This window comes from Acinonyx jubatus, chromosome A2 (genome assembly GCF_027475565.1).
Source record: "Acinonyx jubatus isolate Ajub_Pintada_27869175 chromosome A2, VMU_Ajub_asm_v1.0, whole genome shotgun sequence".
Classification (NCBI taxonomy): domain Eukaryota; kingdom Metazoa; phylum Chordata; class Mammalia; order Carnivora; family Felidae; genus Acinonyx; species Acinonyx jubatus.
The window spans coordinates 29,114,553-29,141,667 of NC_069383.1; the positions used below are offsets into that span (position 1 = coordinate 29,114,553).

A 27,115-nucleotide genomic window follows, 5' to 3' on the forward strand; every position below is an offset into this window, starting at 1 on the left:
CAAAAACAAAAAAACAGGAACAAATTTCTTCTTCTATACTCATAGACATTATACAGGAGCAGGAAATTACATTGGAGAAGAATTTCAGTTTCCCTCTCAAGAAAGTGGTAATAAACAGAGGAAAAACTATGAACCCTCCAAAAACACTTGTAAAATGAAACCAGTTCTTTCCTTTCATAATTTGGTCAACTGACATCTTTTTTATTCTTATAGACACAACAATTCCATCCCGAATAACGTTCCTTCCTCAGGCGTCACATCTTTATTTTCAGTGGTTTTAAAACATCTTGGCAAATACTTAACGATACTAGGTAAAGGTGTGATTGAGGATGTCTTACCATCACTTCTGTAAAACGTTATTTCTAGGTATTGACTGCATGCGTCATGGCATAAATCTACTCTTTGATTTTTACATAACATACGGGCTAATTAGAAATTTCCCTTTGTAAGTAATTTACCTACTTTTTCCTGCTGTTTGGGAGTCCATTCAGTCCCATACCATGTATTTAGTGCCCGTTGTTACCTACCAATTACAAAGCAGGCCTCTAGGCCTGCAAGTGCAAAAACACGGTTTCCCTTGAATATGTTACAGCTGAAAGACTAATGTTAATTCATGTAGAGGACAGCCTAGGTCAACTTAGCAGATTTTCTAGCAAAACATAGAATTCTGTTAACAGGAAATTATAGCATTATTGACTTCAAGTGCTGATCTGTGGTCATTTCAGAGTGTTTCATTACCCCCTCATTACCGAATCTGTTACATGAATACTGCAGAGGCTGTTTTCTTTTCTGTTCTCCTCCCCTCCGCCCCCATCCTTCTTTCCAGCAATGGTACAGCAGTTCCATGAAAGTCATTTGTGTCTGGTTGGCTGATAGATTAGACCTTCAGCTTCATATTTACCAACTGAAGACGCTCATCAAGATTGTGAAGGTAAACAAAATGTGCTGAGATGTGAATTGCCCACCAAGCTATAAAGAATAATGGCTAGATATTGACATACAAGAAAATTGTATGTGACACACCTGAGTGGATGTAAGTACTTTAAAAACATCACTCTCAGCAGTGCTATGCCACTGTTTACTTTTCAGTTAGATTATCAAGTAAATGTAAATTTTTCTGCACTAATAAATAAAAGATATTTTATCAGTAGTGAAATTTTAAGACAATGTACACAAAGCCTCTGGCACATTTACCTGATTGTAGTAGGTCCACAGTAATTTCGTCTTCATTTTCTTAGGTATAGAAATATTTTCTCCTCCTGATACATTTGCTTCATGCTTATTAGGATCGCATATTATTATGAGGACTTTTTTTTTGAACGTGCGCACATGCATGTACTCGTGCAAGCTGGGGAGGGGAAGAGAGAGAGGGAGAGAGAATCCCAAGCAGGCTCCACACTGTCAGCATAGAGCCCACAGCCGGGCTTGATCTCACCAACCATGAGATCATAACCTGAACTGAAATCAGGAGTTGGTGCTTAACCAACTGAGCCACCCAGGTGCTCCATGAGGGCTTTGGAATTGTATTGGCCCACAGCATAAGGAGAGTGTCCGTTATTTTGTCATATCCTGACACAAAAGTAACATTGTCACTGCCTAACTTCTTTAGAAGCATGCCCCATCTGACATGTAAGAGATGATCAGTTTGAGTGTTGGGGAACATCCCAACCAACAACAGGTGTCACATCCCTTAAGGCCATTTTGTCTTTTGCTCTTCAAAAGAAAAGGTAATAACACAAGTATTATATTTATTGAGTATATTTATTTATTTACTTAACGTGATTTTATTAATATTTATAATTATTTAACATGATTTTTCACGCTCCGTAATTCTAATGGAAACACAAAATTTGCTCCAAGTGTAACTTTTTCCTAAAATTGAGACAAATCCCACTTAATGACTAAAAACATAACTCTAAGCTATTGAGAATCAGCTGTTCTTTTGAAAAGATGACCTTCCATTTTAGTGCCATTTGTCAAATGCAATATATATATATATATATATATATATATATATATATATATATATATATATTTGTGTGTGTGTATATAGGCACAAATATGTATGTTTATATTTATGTGTATGTATGTGCATATGCGACACACAGTAGTTCTTAAAGTGTCATTTCTGACTTATATCAGCATCACCTGGGAACTCATTAGGCATACACATTATTGGGCCCTACCCCAGACCTGCTGAGTCAGAAACTCTGATTCTGGGGCCCAGCAATTTATATATTAACAAGTCCTCCAGGTGATTCCGATGTTAAAGTTTGAGAGGAACTATTGCATTACATCATTAAGTTTTAACCACATTAAAATATTTTCCATCATTCTCTAGGTTCCTGTAGTCTAATTAGAATACAAATTATTTTGTGCCATAGACACACAGGTTATCACAAATTAGAAAGACCCATAAATAGGAAAGTTCTGTTCTAAAGTGAGAAATTGGCAAATCTACCGGAACATAGAATCAGACCTACCTATAATGTCACAGTAATAGCAATCATGATTAGTCATAAAGAACAAGTAAAATTATAGCCGCCCACTAATTTTTAATACCTCTGAACATGACATTTCAATGGAAAAAATAACTTTGGTCCAGAACACTTCTTACCAGGTGTTATTTGTTTTACAAAGAAACCGAAAGTGCACAATAATACGTTCATATTTGCCTTCGATTCTGCAATGTTTCTTTCTTGTTCTATTAATGTGACTTGGAGAGCTTTCAAATGAAGTTTGTTTTTCATAAAAGAGAATCAGAATCTGTGTATACCTTCTACATATATGTGTATGTTGAGGTTGCAGTCTGTACTGTGACTAATATTGGGATTAGCTGCTTACCTACAATCAGTCATATTTTCAAGTTAACATCTATTGCATTCAAGATGTCAGAAATTACGTATTCAGCTGATTGGCATTTTTGGCTGGATTGTTAAGCTCTCTACTTTGTTTTTAGAATAAAAATATCTATTTATTAGCCCATCATCTTTCAAAGTTCTTCCTCTTCTCATATTCACACATGTCATTACAATTAAAGATCAAACACCAATGAATATTTTAGCAGAATAAAATGATAATGTCACGAATTACACGAATTATGCGGTGGCATTTCCATTGTACTCTACACCAATCAATTTATCTTAGTTTAACATATTCTTCATTATGGCTACCAACAGTCAAGACTGATAAATATGGAAATAAATTTCATGAATATATTCGACTTTCCATGCTTTGTTTTTCACAAGCAGGTCCCCAGACTCAGCCAATGCTTTCTTTGGCTGATACATTTAATCAAATTGTAGAGCTTTATGTAATAATTAAAAATTATTATTTTCACAAAGAAAATCAGGATGAATTAATAATTTAATGTTTTGATCGTTTCCTACTTTGAGTATAAACAGACGTTAACCAGTTTCGTACATAGATTCATAATTCTTCAGAACCTATATGGTTATATTTGTAATGTTCATTTTTCAGTGAATTTAAGAAGCTATTAAATAGCACATGTATACAGGGGTGCCTGGGTGGCTCAGTCGGTTAAGTGTCCAACTCTGGCTTTTGGCTCAGGTCATGATCTTACGGTCATTAGATCGAGTCCCATGTCAGGTTCCACAGCATGGAGCCTGCTTAAGATTCTCTCTCCCTCTCCCTCTCCCTCTCCCTCTCCCTCTCCCTCTCCCTCTCCCTCTCCCTCTCCCTCTCCCTCTGCCGCGCCCCTGTCCACTTGCATGCCTGCATGCTCTCTCTCTCTAAAATAAAAAATAATAATAAGTATAAAAGCACATGTATACAATTGTGAAGGCCCCTGAGTAGGCTTTCCTTCCGTCCACATCTCCCGGTGCTAGCCAGCATGTTACTACAGAGTAGTGCATTCTACCAAGGAGCCAAACTGCTATTTGTTTGGTTTTTTTTTACTCTACAGGCATAGTCATTCTTCTCTGCCCAGTGGAGACCCAGATGCCACCAAGATGTATATTACAGCCAACTTTGGCCCACAAAGACACTTAGATACTAATCAGTTCATTCATGTCACTTGCTGAGAAAAAAACAAATTCCACTAACAGATTCACAGAGAGTTTAGGGCTATGAAATTATTTGCAGTTTTAACATCGGAATGATTTATTGAAGGAGGGGGAGAAACAGAATCCTCAAACAGTCAAAGTGGCAGATGGATTTGTGTTCTCCCGAGTGGCCCTATGACATTTAAAAGCAGTTAACGTACATCAGCTGCTCTTACTAGGAGACAGGAAGACAAGTGAACAGCACCCCATGGCAGGCCCTTGCCTTAAATAAGAACTAAGCAGACCTTCATTGCCAGCCACAGAGGATGTCCAAGGGCCAATAATATTTTATGAATTCGAAAGAGAGAGAGATCACAAGGATACCTGTCCTGCAGCTCCCCTAACTACCTGTTGCTTGGTGATAAAATAAGGCAGTAGAGTCTTAATTACACATAAATTAGAAAGCCTTCAGGACTGCAGATCTACAACACAAATCTGTCCTGGCCAACTTACTGACAATTAAGCTAAGTCTAAGAAAAGTCAATTCTAATAAAACAAAAAAGCAGGACTTATAAACTCAGCATATAATTGTTAACGGAACAATATTTCATATCAGATGCATTATGCAATATTTCATGTCAGGTACATGAGTAATTTGTGTACTTGACATAGTTTTAATCAAACTATTAAACAGTTACAGTCTTGAACACAAATCTCTGGGGTAATACTACTGTGTATATTAGTTACCAGATTTTCTGGATAAAACTTACCCTTCAGAGCCATTCCCATGTGTTTTGATGCAAATTACCAGAGGTTTTGGTGTAAGAGAGTGCCACCTTAGTAATAATGAGATTAACACCTTAGAAAGAGAATATGAGGATAGTGGGGTGTAAGTATCTTAAAATATTAAAATGTAAGTAAAAATAGTTTTGATCATTTAAGAAACCACTCTCTGAATCAAATTTTTATGGGCTGTTAAGATACCTCTGATACTGCACAGCATTTCTCACAGTGCAGTTTATTTTTGGACAGGTGGTAGACTTTTCAAATATGAATTTTATTTATAACAAGTAATGATCCAAATGAGAAAAAAATTATTCACCCTCCATATTTGCTTTTGGCATATCACTTCTGAAACTTGTAATGATACTGTGGGGCATACATCAGATTAAAAAAGACAGGAAAATAAAATGTGAAAATACCAATGGCCCCCACAACCTTGTAATGATTTTGCTCCTTCCCCGAAATCTGTTAGTAAACCAGGCGTGTATATCAAGGGGATTAAGGTGCTATTCATCAGCATTTCCTACCTGATATGAATAAGTACCTTCAATGAAACTGTGTGAATATTAAAAGTTTCCTTCCATATATTCTGTTGAATGAAATCAAGCATGCCTTCATGTTAATGTCCAGCTATTGGAGTTGTAATATTGGGCCAGAAAGTACAACATTCCTTCTTACTTGACCTTTTTCATCTATTAAGTGTAAAGCAGACAACAACAAAAGTACCTACTAGAAACATTTAGAACAATGGTGGCATGTTGATACTGATACTTGAGGCCAGTCCATTAAAATCTGAATGTTTAATATTCTAAATCTAACACAGGACAGTAAACAAAATCTGGAAAGATATTTAGCATTAAAAACAGCCTTAGAAGTGACTCTACACAATGGGATATCTTCATTTGTGTTTTGTTTCCACACTGAACTAATTCTAGATTTTTCCCACAATTTAAAAAAAAAAAAACAGTAATAAAATTCCAGTCCTGTTTAGTCTCAGAAAAAAATCTTATATGAGGAAAATTGCACATAAGGGGATCAGTGAAATAAGCAATGCTTTCTAGGTGACATATCCTAAGTGCCACAGAACCCAGAATTCTGTTGTTCCTGTCATTGTTCTTAGGATTCATGTTATAAACATTAACATGACGTTTGTTCTATTTTTGACATATAATACATCAAATAATAGGCTTTTCACAGAAAATATAAATACATGTTGTATTTATCATCTGTGGAAGCTTTCTACCAGAATTTTGACACTTCACATTCCAAGGGAATTTCAAAAGGAAAGGGCAGAATTCATCCAGACTTCTGGGTGTACACAAATTTTTAACCGGTGGTACATATAAATAAATGTTGTAGTTCACAAATGCTGAAAATGCAAACTTCTTTTACTGATAATAGGATTAATTATCTCCCTCCACACTTCCCCCCAAAAGCTAATACATTGCATAAAATGTGTTTTTCAGTATTAAAGGAAAGACATGTCAACTGAAAAACTAAGAATTCCTTCATTTAAAAATGTACATAAGTGCCTATCATTTTACCTTGTCGCAAGCTATTCAAATAGCAAAGTATGTGCCATTAGCAATATTTTTCACTTGTCATCTGTCAGAACATTTTGATCTATTCAGAGTGATTCTACTTTGAAAAGCAGGATCTGAGGTCTCATTTCTTTTTCTCCCCAGAAATATACCAACAGGTTGATTGACATGGGCAGCTACAATCTGAGTCCATTAGTGAATTGTCCCACATTATTTTTGAAATGCTAACTGAGGATACATACGGACGTCCATCCATACAATTCGTGAACTATCTAAGCAAAGTCTTTCTTCTTCTTCCAGAAAACCTATAGGGACTTCCGACTTCAGGGTGTGTTAGAAGGCACACTGAACAGTAAGACCTACGATACTCTGCACAGACGTTTAACAGTCGAGGAGGCTACAGCCTCCGTCTCGGAAGGAGGAGGACTTCAGGGCATCACCATGAAAGACAGTGATGAAGAAGAAGGCTAATAACTCCCAGCTCTGTGGGAGGAAGGAGGACCTTGACATTATTTTGTACCCTGTCCTTGTAATTACATTGATTGTTTGGACCAAATAAAAAATGCTTGTATTTCACTCCGCATTGTAAAGAGTGAACCTGGAAGCAGAGTTAAAGGGGAAAATGACAAGTTTCTTGGTTTGGGGGATTTTTAAAGATGAGTCTCTTTTGTGTAGTTTGACCTAAAATGAGCTTTGGCTTTGTGATTGAAACATAACTTTTTGGTTTTTTTGGAAGATTTGACTTTTTCGTCTGTAATTACATCAAAGTAGTGTCCTGTGTGTGAAATGAGTTATGTGTTTCTCATAATGTGACATTGTGAGAAGAAGCTACTTGGATCACTGTGCCAGCTCTATCGTGCCCTTGTTAAAGTGGTGTGTATTTAATAGTTTATCATTTATGTGTGAGGGTTTTTTTTTTTTTTGTAGTTAATTTGCCATTGTTGTGATGTGTGTAAAAACTTTAACCTCTGTTCTTAGTATTCTGAGTTCATCTGCAGGCTTCAAGGACTGCCAAACCCAAATATAGACTAGATTATCCATCAGCTTGTGTCTTGCTTTATTCTGAACATTCCTTCTTTCAAGCGTAAGAAAAAATCCCAAAGTGTAAGGTAGTAAATGTGCTGCCTTCAACATACCATATTCTCCTACTTCTAAGTGTAACAGCTTGCAGGCAATAAAAATCTCTTTGGTCGAAACCACTCCTGTATTTATTAGACTTGTGTAAATTAAATGCAGTAAAAAAAAATGTTTGCAGTATTATGAAAGCCCCAACAATTTGTCTCTGTGTTTTTGTGTTTTTGTTTGTTTACAATCAAATGAGTAAAAGATATCAAGAGTGCTTTTGCACCTAGAAGGCACACACATTTGTTAAAAGAGTATTTCCATAGCAAAGGTAATGTTGACTACATACTCATATGTGTTATTAACGTTAGCAGTGTTAACTAATAAAGAGTAATACTAGGAATGCTGGTAATTTAACTAGCAATTGACAGGTTAGTTAACTATTATATCTTCTTCCAAAATATTTTCTTGCTATAATTTTGAAAAATAATAGTGTTATAACTTTGTAACTTCTCTGTGAGTTTTAATTTTGTATTTTTTCCTAAAATTCATATTGTGCTACTACATCCATTCATAAATAATCTTTAAATGAGGTAAGTTAATGCAGAATAAGCAGAGGTATCCCTGAATTTATGTAAACTGTAGTTCTGGAATTTTGGAAGTGAAACCGACTTCTTAGACCTCCAAATTCATTCTCCTGTGTTATTAATGGTGTCTCAGTAGCTGGACTAGCCCACAAAAATCCATTTAATTCAGTTATCATATACTACTGGTTTGGGCTCAAATCTGGGTCCTCGGGGTAAGACACCCTACGGTACAGGACAAACATGAAAGTAGATGTCTTCCCCTTTCCTGGATTAGAAACTAACTCTACCAACTCAGTGTTGTGGAAAGTCAGTTTTTCGTGAAATGTTCTCTTTCCCTGTCTTCACCTTCACATCCAGTATCATCCTCTCTTTGGGCCCCTACGTGTCCAGTTGTGCCACCCTAAACTCCTCGGTGGTACCCTCTCCACGGTTGCTGCCGCACAGCTCAAATGGCTGGCTACTTGCAAATTACCCACCCTTGTTTTCTTCTAAATGCCTGTGTCTTTGATTCAGCTCATCTCTAAGTAATTGGCCCATATTGTCCTGAAGTATGAATGATGGATGACTGATCCCTTCGCCCCCCTCCAGCCCTATGAAAGGAAATATCTAGCTGATCCAATTCAGAAATGCAGGGGAAAGCCCTTGGGGCCAGGCGGATCTTCCTTCCTGCTGATCTAGTTCACCTGCCCGCTGGCTCTCTTGGCTGGTCAGCCTCTTGTAGCTTCTCTCTAGATTTGCGGGTTCTCTGCGCCTTCCCTTCTGTACTCAGGAGATTTCTAAAAGCTCTACTCCCCACTCCAACCTTCAGTGGCTTCCACAGGGAGAACAGCAGAGCCAAAGGCAGGTAGTGGGGATGCTCAGAAGTTTATGAGGACTATGTGGACTAACCTTTTAGCCACAAAGAGGCGTAGAAGAGAAATCTATAAAGTAACTGAAAGAGAATGAAATACCACTTTTGGGTTTTTGCCCAGAAATTCTCTCCAACATAACTGCAAATTGCTTGAGACGACTTAATAATTGTTCATCGGTGTGTGTAACTGTTAGGGTGAATACCCAAGCATCTGTCTATTAAAGGAAGCCAAGTGTTACTATTTTTTTAAAAAAGTATTATTTCATTTAAAGGAATTTAATTGAAAGACGAACAAGTTTTAACAAAATTTTTGAAGTGAAAATCATTTTTAACTCAAAGAAATAGTCCTATCCTCCTAAATGGTTTTGGGCAAGGGCCAAAAAGTGCGTTTCGGGGGCAGTTTGGTGAGTGTTGCAGGAGAAAATAACTAATGCAGTCCAATATCCAGCTAGAATGGATCTGTTAAATAACACGTCTAAAAGGAAAGTTTCTCCGAACGCATGGAGAAAAAAATAATAATGCCTTTTCCCGGAAAGGGAAAGAACCACACAGAGCTTAACGTAAACCTCTCAGCTCCAGCTGTGGGTCGTTCTTGCATTCACGGGTTTTTCCACCTGAATTCCCCTTAGTTCTTGTTCATTGTCCCTCGCTCTGCAGAAAGGACTTTCTGCTACTTTTGCAGTAAGCGCGCGTGCAAAGTGCCTCGGGGCACCCACCCCGCCCCCCACGGTCATAGCCCGGCCTGGCCTAGCGCCGCCCTCCTTCGCCCGCGAAGACTTCGGGTCCCTGAGCTCCGGGAAGGTGCGCTTGGTGGGAAGGAGGTCACTCGGCCATCGCTGCTCATGGAGCCCCTCCCTGCTGCGACCTCCTGCAGTCCGAGAGGCGCGAGCCCCCAACCCTCCCTGCCCGCTCCCTGCAAACGCGCGGAGACGCGGGGTCAGCGCCCGGCGTGCGGGACGAGCGCGCTGGCGGTCGGCAGGATCCCCGCGAGCCGGAGCTCAGAGCCTGCCTTCCCATCCCCTCCCGCCTGGCGTCTGGTAGAAAGACCTGAGCGTGGAAATTCGAGCATGAGCCTGGTCGCTTTTATTTTTTACTCCCCAAACAGAAAATGGAAATTTCCCGGTCCGGGTCCCTAAAGGGAGGTGATAGATCGATGTTCCTGAGAGATGTTCACGCGCCGCTGGTGGCGGGGTAAACACTCGCCCAAAGAGCAAGCAGATCGGCCCCCGCGCGCTCTGCGCCTCTGCCTTCGCCGCGAGGCCCAGCCCCCACCGACTGCCCTCGACCCATCCCACCCCCGTTAGTTTTGCGCGGAATTGGAGGCCTGGTCTGTGGGAGTTCGGGAAGACCGTGTTCGTCCTATCTTTACTTGGGGTCCTCCTAACTCACCCCCCTGCCCCAGTGCTATGCGGCGAGCGCGGTGGAGAGCGGGTCTCCTTTCCCCCTTCAAACTCTGCTCGCTGGACGGGCAGGAACCTTCGGGGAAAGCGGACGTCTGAGTTGGCTCCAGTACTTTGCTGCAGACGGAGTCGAGCCCAGGGGCCTGGGCAGCCGGGCGGAGGCGAAGAGGAGCTGAGACCCCGCAGTGCCCGAAGCGCGCGGCTGGCAGTTGCTCCCCCTTCCCCTTCCCAGGGTGAGGCTTTCCCCCAGCGTTGACTGAAGGATGGCGTGCAGAGATGCCTTAATCTGCTCTTCTCTGTGACACTGAAGAAAGATACTTAGAGGAGTAGAAGCGGATAGAGACTGAGCGCAAAGCGCTGAGCCTGCGTTCCAGAAGTCACGACCGACAGTCAGTCGCGCCCTTTGTCCGTGTGCAAGATGTGATTGTTTTAAGGGAATAGGCAGTGGAGTGTGAGAGTGTAGTGCCGAGAAGAGAAGAAGAATTCGATGTGGTTCCCAAATGAAGACCCCTGATTTAATACCAAGAAACAGGTGCACAGGACACCGCTTGGAGATCGTAGTAAGCAAGGCCTTGGGGCCAGAGAAGCCTGGGTTTGAGTCTTTTGAGTCCTAACAGCTACGCCTCTTCCCCGCGTCTGAGCTCTGTGTCCTTGGGCAAGTCACTGAACCTCACTGTAAAATGAGGACTTAATAAGGCAGGTGGTTGTAAGAATTAGAGACAGGTAATAAGTTGTGGCCAATACTAACTAGTTCTTTGTGAGGAATGGATTCAAAAGAAATCGTGGCAGTCCTGCCTCTGCCAATGCGCACCACCATTCTCCAGCCATTGTCCCCGCGGTGGTTTCAGGGTCCTTCCGCATCACAGCCAGCTCAGCGGATCTTCAGCCTCGCCCCCGGCGTGTCAGTGGACTGGAGGGTTCCGGGGTTATATATAGGGCCAGCCTAGTGGGAGGAGAGGAGAAGACGGGGAGGGGCAAACCTTGTCGGGTCTCCAGAAAGGGCCGGCTTCGCCTCGAGCAGCCCACGGAGCGGCCGGAGGGAGGGGAGGCAGCTGGAGACGTGCCTTTGGGGGATGGAGTTGGTCAGAGGCTCAGAAACTAGACAGGTGTGATCCCGGGGTGCTAGACCACAAGTGAGGAATCTCAGACCTCGGCCTCTGCCCAGTAGGTTCTAAGTGCAAGAGAATTTAAGGGGCAAATTGGTGTTCATTCATGTTTTCCAAAGTTTAAGGAGGCCTAGAATGGCGTCCTGCGTCTCAGACCAGAGATGCGCGCACAGTAAGCGCTTGGAAAATTCGAAGCGGAACCGAGAGAGAAGCAGAGGAGGCCGCAAACCGCTCCAGCGAGCGAAAAGGGCTGACACTGAGGGCAACAGTCAGCACCGAGTCCTGGCCCAGAGTGCGGAACTGCCAGCCCTTGTAGGCTGTCGTGAAAACGCCAATAACTGGGAGGCCCAGCGTGGGCCGAGGGCAAGCCCCAGGGGCTCATCCCAGCGTGTCCGTGGCGAGGGAGACACGTGCCCTGTGATGCTGGGGCCAGGCACTCGGCGGCCTTGGAGACGAAGACACTCACCACTTAGCAAAGGGGAAGATACTCCCGCTGCTTTGGGCTGGGACTAGAGCTACTTTTATAACTGGAGGGATGTTCCCCACCTTCATCATTCCTGTAAGGTAGCCTGCCTGCAGCTATTGGGCTCCAGACAGAGGAAGCAGAATGCCACAGATGCCTTTAACTCCCAGGACTTCATAACTTTACATCAAAAGTGACTGTATTTATGTGCTTATTTGTGGGTGATTGTTAAAATTTAGCAAATAGGGCCACCTGGCTGGCTCAGTCTGTTAAAGGGCGGGGGGGGGGGGGGGGGGGGGGGGGGGGGGGGGGAGGGTTGATTTCAACTCAGGTCATGAATGTAAGGTTTGTGGGATCCAGCCCCGGAAGCAGGGTCCAAGCTGAGAGCACCGAGCCTGTTTGGGATTCTCTCTCTCCCTCTCTTCCTGCTCCTCCCCTGCTCACTCTCATTTTCTCTCTCTCTCTCTCAGAATAAATAAACTTAAAAAAAATTTTATATAAAATTTAGTAAATAAACATATTCTAGACATATTCGTCTAAAATCTTTTTCCATCCCGAGGCGCCTAGGTGGCTCAGTTGGTTGAGCACCTGACTCCGGCTCAAGTCATGATCTTGTGCTTCTTGAGTCAGAGCCCCACATTGGACTTGCTGCTCTCAGCACAGAGCCAGCTTGGGATCCTGTATCTACCCCTCCCCCCCCCACTCTCCCCTGCTTGGGGGTGCTCTCTCTCTCAAAAATAAATAAAACACTAAAAGATATTTTTAAAAAATCAATAAAATAAAATCTTTGGCCATCCCTAGGATCAGTGGTTCTCAAGTCAGAGAGGAAGTGAAGAGTTTATTTTGAATTCAAGAATCATCAGGCAGAGGAGTTACCCTTTCCTGGGCTCAGACACAGACTTGTTTCTGGGTCCCCTACACACAATTTGTACCTTTGAAAAAATTAAGTGGTGTGTCAAATCTTTTCTGCTTCAAATCAATTCTGACTTGCCTCTTAACACTGCTTCCTTGCTAACAGCCAACCAACAAGTAACACCTCTCATGGATGTGATTGGTGGAAAGAAACATTTAAATGCTGAAACTTTTTAGGGCATTTCTCTAAAATGCCAAGGAAGCACAACGAATTGTAACTTTGGAAGGAGATACTGCTAGGGAGGTAGAAAAAGTTTCATTAAAGAGGGGTTATATAGTAAAAGGTCAGAACCCAGCAGGACTGTACTTCAAAAACTGGAAAGTGAAACGTGGAAAGATAGGGGTAGCAGCTGATTATGGCAAGAGAGAGCTTTGACAGCCCACCCCCCCCCCCCAGAGCCGGGTAATAATTTTTTAAAACACACTTCAAAGTTGCTGTATTAAAGAATCTCATTTGTTGTCATTTGTTCAAACTGCCCAGGCTTTTTTGTTGTTGTTATATTGTGTGATTGCTGGGTGTATTCTTTCATATAATTAGGATAGTCTATCAAAAAGTTGATTAATTTTAGAAATGCATAAGTGCTTCCAAACAGATGAAATCTGCTTTAATCAAACTGGGATTTTTGAAAAGCTTTTGTGAAAGGTTAATTCATCATTCTACAGAAGAAAGTGTCCCCTGGAGACCTTAGGACTGAATGTGGGAGAGCAGGCCCCCAAGGATAAGGAAAATCCTCAAGGCTGTGAAAAATAATTTAGCAAATGTGATTCTTTACATGCATTTTAACATGTCCATGTATTTAACCAGAAATCAAATCGTTGAGCCGAAGGGGTGTTTTTTAAATACAGATTTTCTGAAAAATATTTTGGAAAAGTTTGTAGCCTAACTTTTTAACAAGGTGATAGATAGCTTTTCATATGTAGAGTAGTTTTATTTTAAAATCTCTTTGCAGTCTCCAAGCCTCCCAAGAATGAAATAGGCTTTGATTTAGTCCCATTTCACAGAAAAACAATCCAAGGCAAAGGGTAACTGCCACCATCTGTTGTGGTTAACAAGGGGTCCACTAGCTGTGTGGCCTTCCCCAGATGAAGGCACTCTGCTTTAGGAGGCCAAAGCAAGGCAGGAAACTGGCATCATTTAATCCGGCCCTCAAAATGTGTGGGACAAATTGGTGATAGAAGTACATACGAAAAACTGTCTTAGAAAGGGGGAAAGGTTGTTGTCCATTTCAATGGACAATTGAAGAATCCAGCTTTAAAATGATAGTAAGGGGGGAGGGGTGCCTGAGTGGCTCAGTCCCTTAAGTATCCGACTTTGGCTCAGGTCATGATCTAGATATTGGTGGGTTCAAGCCCAGCATCAGGCTCTGTACTGACAGCGCAGAGCCTGATTGGGATTCTCTCTCCCTCTCTGTCTGCCCCTCCCCTGCTCGTGCTCTGCCTCTTTCTCAAAATAAGTAAATAAACATGGAAAAAAAAATGGAAGGATAGTAAGGAACATGAAGGAAAGGGGATTATAATGGCTAGTTTTGCATACGGGTTTTGCAGAGGTAAGAGAAGCTGGAAGAACGGAAAGATGCAGGAGAAGGAGGAGGGGGAAAATGGTCTTTCCCGTTTGTGATTTCCAGTTACCACCACTCCCATGTCTAAACAATGAGGGAAGGGCTCCGATGCCCACTCGTGGCTGGACGCGAGGCGCATTGGCAGAGGCGGAGCTCGAGACCAAAGGCCACTAACACCAGTGCGGCCATCGTGGCTAACATAAGAGGACGCTGGGGTCCCACAGATCTTGCGGCTGGATTTGCCCCTGTCCCGCATTTGATTCCACATCATTAGGATGGATCATTAGGAAAATGTTTCAAGTAGGGCTCCGGATTTGGAATTTACTAGTAGTATCCAAGTTCAAATTCAGAAAAGAAAGAAAAAACACGAATCCTAGAAAGGCAACGACAGCAATCACGTGTACTTCGTAGCTGCCGCCTTTCCCTTTTCCATCTTATATGTGAGTCGGCCGGTTGGAGCCCTCTCGACAGAGAAGGCATTCTGTCAGTAAATGTTGGGGCCTTCACTTATCTAGAGAAATAATAAATTGGAGTGTTCTGCTAATATTAAAGGCTGATTTTCCTCTTCAAATAAAACGTCGATATCTGCCAAATAAAAGGGGAAGAGATCCTTTGGAAAGTAAGGAACCCCAATTATTATCATGCCTGCTGCCTTTTGAACGCAGCATATGCTCTTAATTTTTAAAATTGTTTTGCTTCCGTAAGAACTCTAAATCAGTGTCATTAAAGCCAATTTCTCCTTCTTTCCCTTTTTTCTCCCTCTCCGCCTCTTCTTTCAACAGTGGTGTGAAAGTTCAGTTATTCTCCGTCATGAGTATAAAGCTTTGGAAATCAGCTCATGTGCCAACACCGGGAACTTTTCCAGGCCCACGGTGCGAAAATGGAATATGTGCTGTGGAATTATTATTTTTGTCCTTTAGGTTTACATCTACGCCTTTGTATTATGTAAATTTATGAGAAGCTGTGAATCACAGGGTTAGGTAGAGGAGGGGTTTCTTCCCCCTCCACAGGCAGCGGGAACCGACCCCATTCAGTCTTTGAATGATGCACAGCCTTCTTATCCTTCCGTGGTTTTGTTTGTTTGTTTTGTGTTGTGTTTTTTTTTTTTTTTTTTTTACCTAGACCCAGCTTCTCTCCCCACCGTCGACCCCGCGGGCCGGCAGGGGGGCTCAGGGCTGACACCCAGGCCCCAGGAGCCTCGGCAGACACGTTCGTGACAGCAGCCGGCCGGCCCCTCGAGGTCGCCGGGGGCCGCGGGATGCTGTTCCCCTGTTGCCAGCGTCAGCACTGACGCGGGGCGCTGAACGCTTCGCGCTCTTTCCAGTACCCTCGTCCCCTGTGAGTCTAATTGGAAGCTATGAGGGCGGACCCACTGTCAGCGAAAGTCAAAGAGTTAACAACTCAAAGAGGACACAGAGGGAAGAGAAAAAGAAAAAAAGACTTCCAAACTAATTCAAACTAAGACGGCAGTAATTTTACTTAACATCGTAAAAGTTGGAGAGATTCCTTAAAGCCTGGGATTCACAGTTCAACTTTTGAAACATGTGCAATGCCTACAGGATCAGGTCTGAGAGAGGCCTAAGGTGGTGGGGGCGGGTGTCGCAGAAGAACGCCACCTCCACCAAGAGAGGGGGCCCCAGCCAGTGGCTGAGCGTCCCCCCTCCGTCCTTCAGGGATTGTGAAAGTAGCTGGAGGTGGCTGTGGGGGTATTGTGCTCCGTGCACAGTCATGCCCTCTCCTCCTTTAGCAAGGAAGAAGGGCTTGGCAGGGGGAGCTCAGGAACCGGAATGAAAGTTCAGGTTGGAGGGTGGGGCCCAAAGGGGAAGGCAGAAGGAAACTCTTCCACCGAAGAATCGAGTTAGAAAACTCCCTCGCTTTCCCCGAGACGGTCAGGAGACACCCAACAATTGGCAGCCCAAGCCGAACGGCTCCGAAGGCAGCTGGGGCACTGAAACAGAGCGCAATGGACACGAAAGGTTTTCGGAGGAGAGCTCACAGGTGCCCCCACCACCCCGTTTAAAAGTGGCTTAAGGAAGTGTTTTCCGGGAAACTGAAGGTGACAGGCAAAACTTATAAAAAGATGCTCCGGTTCCCTCTTGGGCGTGCCATGGCGTCAGGCCTGTTTTCTTTCTCTTGACATCTAGATTAAATGACCCTTCGGTTACACCCGGAGTCGTCAAAGCAAGTCTATTAGCGACTGTTCTGTTCAGAAACTTTTCAAACGGGAGTTCTCCGCCATCTGTTACTTGGTCTCTAAACCCGATCCGGCACCCCCGCCCGAAACCCTTTGGTGACTGCCCCCATCTCCCACCAGCCTTGGGGGTGGGGAGGGGAGGGACGGAGCCGTCGCTGGATCCGCGGGGGTGCGGCGGGGAGAGGGAGGAGCGAGATCGCGCCCCAAAGGAGCGCGGGGCGCGAAGGTGTGGTGGAGGCCCCGAGGCCGGAGGTCAGAGGGACCCAAGCGACGACCGCGCGGCGCGGGCAGGGGGGTGGGGTGGGGGGCGCGGGAGCCCCGCCGGACGCGCAGCGCGCGGGGGGCGGGCGGGGAGGTCTGGCTGGCGGCGGGCGGTGGGCGTAGCGCCCCGGCCCCCAGTCCCCTCTAAGCCGCTCCAGCCTCCCTAGCCGGCCCCTCCAAGGCAGGGTCACAGAGCCCGGTCGCCCCTGGCCTTGCCGACGTCATTTTTAACCGTTCGGGACTCGTGAGCAAGAACCAATAAGTGGAGATCCCAGCCAGGGAGTGTCAGCTTTTCGGTTTCACTTCGGGCTTCTTTTTAAATGGCTCTGCTCCGGCAAACGAATCGTGAGTGAGGCCGGGCACCTCAGCTCCGGCGCCCGCAGCGGGAACGCAGTTCCCGTCCGAGGCCAGGGCCGGGGGGCGCCGAGGTCGCCGCCGTTATGGACGCCCAGACGGCCGAGGGCAGCGGGTCGGCGCGGGGCGCTCCCGGCCGGGAGCCACCGACGGCCGGGGTCCGGGAGGTAACTACGTTGATAAAAGGCTCTCGGATTTTCATTTACTTCTGTTGCTTCTCCATTTCTCTAAGCTCCTTCTCTGCTCTGTATTATTTGATTTTCTATTATAGACATTTATTTCATGGGAAATCAGAAAGTTTGCAAAGAACATCACAACTGCTCTAAACCTCGTGGGTAGTCTCAAGGAAAGAATCGGGCGGTGTCGAATGTAGGTTTTATTTTGACCACAAAAATGACTCGTAAAAATTATCTGGGGACTGCTGCTGAAAAGCTATAATCAGCCAGTTGCACAACCAGCGATCAGTGCAGAACAAAAGAGCGTGTTTGGGGCGTCCTCTTCTAATTGTTCACTTCCCAGGCTTCCAGAACTACCTTGTAAATTGCAAGCAAAACTTGTCTGACTTTTGTAGTTAGACTTGTAGGCAGCTTCTCGAATGAGTTGGAAACATTGGGTTGCTTGTTTCTGAACTTCTTTTTCCCCCAAGTCCAGCTCTGAGTCGCAGTGTGTAGGGAACACACCTCACAGGCCTGTGGGAACGGGAGAGAAAAACCCGAGCATTAGTGGAGGGGCAGAAACAAACCCGCCGCAGGTGATCCTTGTCTGTAATGCTTGCCGGCTCATTAATAGCTCTCACCTTTGGGGCTCTTCCTTTACTTTTACAAACCGATTTAATATGTAAATGCTGTTTTGAGGACAATTCCACTAGGTTGAACCCAGACCCCCAATAAAAAGAAATAAATAGTAACAACAAAGGTCTAAACAACAAACCACGCTCCTTCCTCCCCTCCCCCAGAAGAAAGGAGAGCTCGGTGAGTTAACTGACCCCTCCTTCACAACCAACCGAGGACACTGCCCTTCACACGCTTTACAAAATTAGCAAAAATTCTTTATTTGCTGCCAAACTAAAAGCACACTAGTAGCCTCAAATCGGAACTCGTAGCTCTTGTGTTTGTTGATGTGCTGGAAAGTTAGTTCCCACTGTGTATTCATTAACTTAATCTGAGGTACTCAACAAGACTCTTCCTTTGAACCTTGCAGATCCCCCTCTTTGGGGCCTACTCCAACGCTCCACCTCCATCACACATTACAGGAAGTAACAAAAGACAAGTCAGACATAAAGACTGAGTAAAACTGTAGAAGAATTTAGGAATGTTTTTCCTCCTCCAGAAGGCAGGTAGGTTGCTATTTATTAAACAGGAAGACTTGTGGATGGGTCCTAGTGCCTGGGGAGGCAGGGTGGTCGGAATAATAATCTAGTCTCTTCCATTGAGCTCATAGTAGCTACTAAGAAGCAAAGGGAAAGCAGGCTGTTACTTCTGATGATGAAGCAGGGGCCATGGATGTTGGAGAGGCCTGAAAATCCTAAAAACATGAGCAGAGATGAATTCATGCACTTGGCAGAAGGTTGGATAAGTTATAATAGTTTCTAATCCATGTGTTCCTTTTTAAAAACTCAACAGTACTTTGTGGCTTATTAAAGAAGAAGAGGGGAAAGATTGTGGATTATAATCAATGGCTCCATTATATTGCCTTTTATTTCAGATTGCAATAGTCTTGACCAAAAACTGCATTTGCTTGTGATAGGAATGTAAATTTAAAAACCTGTGAAAATTATGCAAGTTCTTGAACAATCAAGAACAAAGTTTAGGAAGCACTGAAATAAAAATTGGGCTCCCGAGGCAAAAAAAAAAAAAAAAAAAATGAGAACTTGAAATTATTTTAGAAGAGTAGAAATTTTTCGTATTTTCTCAGGAGGTCTTAAGAGTTTATCAGGTCTCTTCATATCAAGGACTGCTCTGCTTCCCTCAGTACATCTCAGGCGGGATAAACCACACACTTGATACTCCCCTTCCACAAGGATTTAAATACTGGCTTTCTGTGATTGGGAAGGAGTGGGACACTTAAATCACTGGCTCTGACCAAAAAGGGGATTAGAAGAGTCTCAAAGAAAGTCCAAAGAAACTATAACTGTTTCTATTTGCCATTAATGAAACGAACAAGGCTGTCTTGCATTCTTTTAATAAACAATTTTTAAGTGATGAACAGTTTTAGAAGCTTCTGAATTTGCCAAATATGCTCTGCTTTTCTTTTCTTTTTTGTTTTGTTATCTTTCAAATGTGGGGAAGGAAACCCAAAGTACTGGACAGATTTGACAAGACAATGGAAGCCCTTCCTAAATGCATTTTGCATTTTGTTTACGGCAGTTCTAACTGAATAGAGATATATTTTTTTAAGTAAGAGCTTTAAGTTAGGTTTTGAATAGAAGATACTCATTAACCAATGTTGGAATATCAAGACCTTGATTTCATAAAAGCACCTCTTCAGTCTTTAGGATTAGCAAACTCAGGTCTGATGTTTTAAAGGGAGGGCATAATTGCTACTTTGCAATATTTGTGTTAACTGGCATGACACCTTACTTTCAAACACTTGTCAAAAAGGCAAATCCCGAAAAGACCAGTGAAAAGCAAACAGTGGATGGAAATATTAACTATACAAATAAGTATACCCCTTAGCCAATAATTCTCCTTGTTAGTTCGGTGTCCACCGAAGGAGAAATGTACCGAGGTCAAAAACAGGACTCTGGCCGTTAAGGAGGAGGGAGTGGGGGAGGGGGAGAGGGGAGTGCGCAGGGACACGCGACGAACGTAAAACAAACTGGTAGCATTCAGTCCAGAAGGCAGGTAACGCTCCGGAAGCGGATGAGGTGTACCAGTCAGCTGGGCGCTCCGAAGCTTTCCAGAGACAGGCTGTTTCGTGCTTCTTTGCCTTTTCCTTCAAACCTGGCCCTATGTTGGAGGGGTGCAGCGTGAGGGGGATTTTTCGATGTTGGGAAGTGGCAGGTAGGAAAGGAAACCTGACCTGCCCCAAAAGGCAGCAATTAAAGTCTTAACGGCGACCCATCTGTCGTGGGACGCCACCGCCCCCACCCCCACCCCGCCTTTCCCCTAGCAAAGCCGTCCCCGAGCTCTTTGTCTGAGCAGGGAAGAAGAGGAGACAGGGTCTGAGGCCCCAACAGCAAAAGGAAAGGAAATTTCCAGCTTGGGTGCACCCTGGGTGACTGAGCCCGGGCCCAAGTCCGCTGCGAAGGCGCCTCTCTCTGGACTCGGCTCTAGAGCCCTAAGCTCGCCTCACCCTGCACCTGTGTACGGCTGCAGCCTCCCAGCCCGAAGCCACCCCGAGACCCGAAAGGAGGCATTTCCCAGGCCTAGTTGTTAAGGCCGGTCGCATCCAGACTTTCTCCCCATTTAGCCTTTTGGCTGCCTCCAACTTCCAATAGGACTCACGTCTCCTCCCCCCCATCCTTAGCAATTGCGTGTCCCCACCACCCATCCCGCTGCTCTGCTCCGCCGCTGGACACAAGGCGCGCGTCCCCAGCCCTGGCTCTCTGCAGTGTCCACCCCTCTCGGCTCGCACGGCCGGGGCGGGACAGACCCTCACGAAAAGCCAGAGTGAGTGGCCTGTGCTGAGCATTGTGGTAGGGAGGAGGGATTATTTTGAGGCAAATTTCCTCCGTTTGGGGTCCAACTTCTCATTTTGGGGTGACATTGCTCAGAGGCTCAACAATCCCAGGTTTTATAGTCTGCATCCAGGCTCCCACTGCTGACCCTTTCCAGGCCTCTTGCAAGAAGTCACCCACACCCACCCGTCACCAGCCGTTCTACACGCACTCACTGAGGGTAACTCACCAGGTAGATGACACCCTGGGCTGCAGCGGGTGGTCACTCCCAGGGGCTTGCGGGCCGCAGGGTTCTGAACTGGCACGTTTGCGCTCTTCCTCCACTTCGTGGCTCGGGCTCGCGGCCGCCGATCTCTCGCCGCGCAGCCGCTAGTCCCACGGCTAAGCTCTGCGGGATCGCAGGCTTGCAAAGGGGAGCAACCAGGAGCGTGAGCGCTGCAGTGGTCGGCGCGCTCCGGACCGCGCCTGCCTAGGCGGCGGGAACCCGCGCAGCACGGAGAAGCAGCCACCGGAGCCTTCCAGGAACACCCCTTACGCTCTACCGCTCCTCGCCGAGTTTTGACAGAGGCGCCAGACCCGAGGGCGCCGGCGTATTGGGGCGTTGCAGGGACTAGGTCTCCGCGCGCTCGCGTGCCCGCAGGTCCCGGTGCTCGCCGCCGCGCGGTGAGCACACGCACCCAGGCTGCCTCCTGCGCTGCTTTGACAAGTGGTGGGGACTCCAGCAGTAGGGACATGGAGGGCTGGGGGTGGAATCATAGGTTGTTTCCCTTCTCTGCTTAACTTTCAGTATCTAAAATGCTCCGAGAGAGCTCTGAGAGCAAGTACTTAACATAAATATTTTTTCTGGGCTCTCAATGGAAACGTATAAAAGCGCGCGCGTGTGTGTTCGTGTATATCGGGGGTGGGGTCGGGCCGTAGCCGAGGTTTCTTGTGTGATACCCGCCTATGCCTTGCAACTCCTTCTCAACTTTGTGGATGGAGTGCGGCTTTCCCAAACTTCTGTCAAGGTACCACATTTACAAAACCACAAATACATAACAAGCCTCCCAAGGCCTTTAATTCTCAGGGACGTTTTGTGAGGCCAGTTACCTGCTGGCGTCTTCCAAGTGGTCCAGATTCGGCTCGGGCCGCAGAGACTCCGGGATGCCAGGAGTCCTCAGCCCCGGGCCCCAGAGGAGCCCTAGAAAGAGGGCTGCGGAGGAGGCGGCGTGGCTTTGACCTGGGCCCGGTGTCGGCCCGGCGGAACCGTGCAGAGAAAGCTCGGATTTCGCTGCTGTCGGTTTCCCGGCCGTGGCTTTCTGGAGCCTGGCGTTTCATAAATATAGCCGGGCGTTTGCCCCTGAATTAGACTCCGTTTCCTTATTTAGCCTTTGCACAATGATTTTAGATGATGTCACTTAGAGCTAAACGAGAAAATTGATCTCAGATTTGCTTGGCCTTTAAAGCCTGGTTAAGCAGATTGAGAATTAAAAAGACAGAGGAAAAAGCAAAGGGGCGGGGGAGGAGGGCGAGGTGTGCGCCGGAAAGACTGTGCGCAGAGGGGAGGGCGTGCCGCGCGGCGAAGAGCGCCCCCGCCTCTTTTGGGCGGGGGAACTTCACTCACCAATGAAAAGTAGTCACTGACTGCGGAGAAAAAAAAAGTTTTCCTGTTGACTGTTGGAAGCGAATTGAGCAATTATCTAGTTTACCTTCTCCTCTTGGAAGTTAACGATTGGCGAGATCTTGGCTGCGTTATTGACACAACACTTTCTATTGATAGAAATAAGTAGTGATTGTCCTCGAGTCATTGGTGCGCCAAGAACTCTGCGATGGGCTGGCAGGAGTCCATTGGGCTGGGCAGGCAGGTTCGGCTGGTGATGCTGGGGAGGAGGAGGAGGAGGCTGCTGGTGGTGATGGTGCCCGTCCTCCTCTCCGCAGGTCTGTGACAAGCAGGGAACAAGGCAACGACGGCGCAGCCTGGCCCCGGCTGACGGACGCTGGCGACTCAGAGATGGACAGTAGCTGCCACAACGCGACTGCCAAAATGTTAGCTACTGCTCCGGCCCGGGGCAACATGATGAGCACCTCCAAACCCTTGGCTTTCTCCATCGAACGAATCATGGCGCGCACCCCAGAGCCCAAGGCCCTGCCCGTCCCCCACTTCCTTCAGGGAGCCGTGCCCAAGGGGGACCCCAAGCACTCTTTGCATCTTAACTCGTCGATCCCTTGCATGATCCCCTTCGTGCCTGTGGCGTACGATACGAGCTCCAAGGCTGGAATGACGGGCTCGGAGCCGCGGAAGGCGAGTCTGGAGGCTACGGCGGCATCCGCGGCGGCGCCCGCAGCGCCCGCGTTCAGCTGCAGCGATCTGCTCAACTGCGCGCTGAGTCTCAAGGGCGACCTGGCCCGGGACGCGCTGCCGCTGCAGCAGTACAAGCTGGTAAGGCCCCGTGTGGTCAACCATTCTTCCTTCCACGCCATGGGAGCCCTGTGCTACCTGAATCGAGGTGACGGCCCCTGCCACCCGGCAGCCGGCGTTAACATCCACCCGGTGGCCTCCTACTTCCTCAGTTCCCCTTTGCATCCTCAGCCAAAAACGTATTTAGCTGAAAGAAATAAACTGGTGGTCCCGGCGGTGGAGAAGTACCCCTCGGGAGTAGCTTTCAAAGACTTGTCCCAGGCTCAACTGCAGCATTATATGAAAGAAAGCGCCCAGCTTCTGTCGGAAAAAATCGCGTTCAAAACCTCTGACTTCAGCCGAGGCTCTCCTAATACCAAGCCCAAAGTTTTCACTTGCGAAGTGTGTGGAAAGGCAAGTACTATGCAGGAGGGAGGTCTTCCTTCCTTCCTTCCTTCCTTCCTTCCTTCCTTCCTTCCTTCCTTCCTTCCTTCCTTCTTCCTTTCCTCCTTCTTTCCTTCCCTCCTTCCTTCCTTTCAAATTTCATTTTATTTTTGTAATTATTTGTATACATTTTCTATAAGGTTATTTCCTCCCTCCCCCTGCTCTGCCGCGCTTAATTTCAAAGTACTTGTTGGGCTAACCTGTTCTCCATGTTGTTTAACTTTAAGGTGTTTAACGCACACTATAACTTAACCCGTCACATGCCAGTGCACACAGGAGCCAGACCCTTCGTTTGCAAAGTGTGTGGAAAGGGCTTCCGGCAAGCCAGCACCCTGTGCAGGCACAAGATCATTCATACCCAGGTGCGGAACGGTTGGTAGAAAAATAGCCGCTAAACCCTGGCTGTTTAGCATAAGGTTTAAAATGTGCTAGCTGGACAGGAGGAAATGCCATGTTTTTGCCTTTGTTCTGCTTAAAAACACGGGAGACAGCATTACTGTGTTTTTGAGTTTGCAGGACTCCACAAAATACCTTAACTTCTCTGCTTTTCTTCCCTTCCCCTTAGGAAAAACCTCACAAATGTAACCAGTGTGGCAAAGCATTTAATAGAAGTTCCACTTTAAACACGCATACCCGAATACACGCAGGCTACAAACCGTTTGTGTGTGAATTCTGTGGCAAAGGATTTCATCAAAAAGGTATAGAACGCAGGAGGCGTTGCCTTTCACCAGTAGTCTTACTGAAAGTTCCAATCTTTTCCGGGTATTTTGGAAAAATGATTTTTAAAGTGCACCTAGTTACTGGTGCATCTGTTGCCATTCCAACCTCCTGCCCTTGCATCTGATCAGTAATAGAGAAAGACATGGTTTATACACTGAGGGGTATTTCCGAGCGGCTTGTTCTCGTTTTATATAACTGGGTTAATATGTTTTAAAATGTGGAGGGGATGGCCTCATTGCTGATATTTACAAGTAAACGTGGGGAGAGAAGTGCCGGTGCCCAGCGCAGCCCGCACCTGCTGTCCGAGCTGTGGCAGCTCTTCCTCTCGCTTTGCAATAGTCCACTCCTCTCTTCTCAAGCTCTCAACTTAGACCCACGTCCCTGTCATCTGTCTGTTTCAGGGAATTACAAAAACCACAAGTTGACCCACAGCGGGGAGAAGCAGTTCAAGTGCAGTATCTGCAACAAGGCTTTCCACCAGGTTTACAACCTCACCTTCCACATGCACACTCACAACGACAAGAAGCCGTTCACGTGCCCCACGTGTGGCAAAGGCTTCTGCAGGAACTTTGACCTCAAGAAGCACGTCCGCAAGCTACACGACAGCAGCCTGGGGCTGGCCCGCACGTCCGCTGGGGAGCCCGGCACGGACCCGTCGCCCCCTCTACAGCAGATGCCGCCTGCCACCCTGCCGCCGCTGCCGCCGCCGCTGCCGCCCCCTGGTCCCCTGCAGCCCGGGCTCCACCCGGCCCACCAGTGATCAAGGCCAAAGTCCCTTCCCAGCCTCATTCGGGCCCCACTACCGAGGCAGCGGGGGAATAGAGCTGGTTCTGCAGACCCAAGCTCGTCTGCAGACCCCAGGGCGTGTTGGGCCCCACGTTAGCGCCTACCAGAAGCCTCTGCATTTCCCCCGCCTTTAGCCTCTTGCATGCACCTGCTAAATGGTTCTGTGTATTATATCCTATATACGCACTAACGATTATGAGAAAATTGGGGGTTTTGTTTTCTGATTTTTTTTTAAACAAAATTCTGCTGTATTTATTGAGATCTGTATTATCCTACCCGGGAATGCTGCACCATTTTAATTTTATTATTGTATATATTTCCATTGTGTTATTCTGCGGTCTCAAGATGCCTGCCGATTGTTTATCATTTCCTCTTTCCCTGAGGTAACAAGACACTGTGTGTATGTTATATATACACGCATAGATGTGTGTGCCTGTAAAGGCACATTTCACAGTCGTGAGCGCGCGCACACACACACACACACACACTAGAAAAAGGTGGTTCATTATGGATGAATTTGAATTTTGGTTTTGATTCTTGCACGTGAAAATTGATTCATTGACTGTTGGAAATAAATACTTGGAACATGCTTATTTAATCAACAAATGTAAGGGCTCCGTTCATATTATTCAGCTAGAGATCACTAGTCTGACCCCCTCATCCTTCCACATTCTTTGAAAGTTCAACCCTGGGTTAGTACCTCCTAATGTTTGTTCTGAGAAATTCACCAAGAACAAAATAATATAGTCTCTACACAGTTACAACTTCGGCCCAAAGCAATGAAATTTGACAAAGTTCAGAGGCAGAAGATGTGAAGTTTTCTAACAAACGTCTTTGTCCTGGGCCATCTGATCTGTTTGAAGTGCTGGTTAAATGGAAACAACGTATCTAGGAAATGTGTGTAATCTACATCCCAAAGGAGCATCAGGACACTACCATACAGAAAGGTATCTATTGTTTGCATCCTGAATGCACACAGGCACTTGTACACAGCTGGCAAAAAGATCCTCCGTGTTTTTATGTGTATATATGTTTATAGACGAATATACTTCCAATCAAGGAGGGAACATGGATGAAAACCAAACTGTGTCGGGTGCCAGGTCCTTGAAATGCTTCAAGTGTTAATCAGCAGCTCCACTGTGAGCTCGGGCTCTGGTGTTTTCTAACTGCAAGTCTCTCCTGTTTTCTTGCCAAAACAGTGAAACAACTGCTAAAGACTTTAATTAAGAGGGGTAATTAGTTCAGATTTATCAAAGCCGGGTTGTTATACTATTAGCTGCTCAGTAGAAGCTGCCAGACAAACTCGCAGAGCAGCACAGCCACCCCACCGCAGCGGGACCACATCCGGGGAGAGATGCAGGGGACAGCGGGCCGCAGGGGTCCCCGCCTCGCCACCGCGGTCCCGGCACCCCTGCCCGCCCGCAGGGTGCGTCTCGGCCCCTCCCCTCGGCCTGGCGCTGTCTGCAGTCCTGGCGGTGGCGAACAACCCACCGCAGATCCACACCGCGGGCACAGGCTCCAGAGAAGCCTAGATTCTCTTCCCGCGCCTGGGGCAGCGCTGCCTCACTAGCTCTTGGAGCGCCCCGATGGTTGCATGAGAGAGGCGCGGGGAACGAGTTTAAAAACGTGCTGTGCCGCCTCACTTTTGCACGTCTTTGTGGCGCTCCTGGCAAAGTGGCGCCTTCAGCCAGAGGCGGGACGAAGAACGAACCTGGGCCGGGGGCACCGCGGGGGCAAGGCGGCGATTTCCTTGGCAACCAGAATCTGCATTTCAAGGCCGGGAAGGATTGACGCGGGCGCGGTGAGCCCTCGACCCGAGGGGCTCCTCTGCGGCCCAAAGGGCAGGGAGACGACAGCCCCGGAGAGGACCGCGGGCGAGCAGGTGAGCGGGCCCCGCTGGACACCCTCACCCAGTCCACTCGGGGCCCCTTTCGGGTTCGGGGAGCCCCAGACGCGTGGCGCGGAGTTGCACCCGAGGGTTCCGAGAACGGGGAATTACTGATTCCACGTGCAGACATGGGGTCCAGCCTCCCCTCTGCTCTTACCCAAAGACGCACGCCCTTCGCCATCCCACCGCCCTCGCGCACTGGGAG

At 46.5% G+C, this 27,115-nt stretch overlaps 2 protein-coding genes across 15 annotated transcripts in view; both read left to right on the forward strand.

The window, feature by feature from the left end:
• The window catches only part of CADPS2 (calcium dependent secretion activator 2), a 535,106-nt gene extending 527,579 nt beyond the window's left edge, over window positions 1–7,527 (forward strand). For 13 of the 14 annotated variants that reach the window (XM_053218152.1, XM_053218154.1, XM_053218155.1 and 10 more), the window contains 2 exons: window positions 827–931; window positions 6,629–7,527. In XM_053218152.1, the coding sequence (XP_053074127.1) occupies window positions 827–931; window positions 6,629–6,799 (276 nt within the window). In that variant the 3' untranslated portion in view covers window positions 6,800–7,527. The remainder of the gene's footprint in view (window positions 1–826; window positions 932–6,628) is intronic. The other variant, XM_053218157.1, reaches the window with a different exon arrangement.
• Window positions 7,528–19,880: 12,353 nt separating this feature from the next.
• FEZF1 (FEZ family zinc finger 1) lies at window positions 19,881–25,628 on the forward strand. The gene is made up of 5 exons (XM_027075358.2): window positions 19,881–20,078; window positions 22,613–23,486; window positions 23,744–23,878; window positions 24,082–24,214; window positions 24,638–25,628. Exons 1-5 carry the CDS (start codon window positions 20,062–20,064, stop codon window positions 24,994–24,996), a joined length of 1,518 nt encoding a protein of 505 aa, XP_026931159.1. The 5' UTR covers window positions 19,881–20,061; the 3' UTR covers window positions 24,997–25,628.
• The last annotated feature ends 1,487 nt before the right edge of the window (window positions 25,629–27,115 follow it).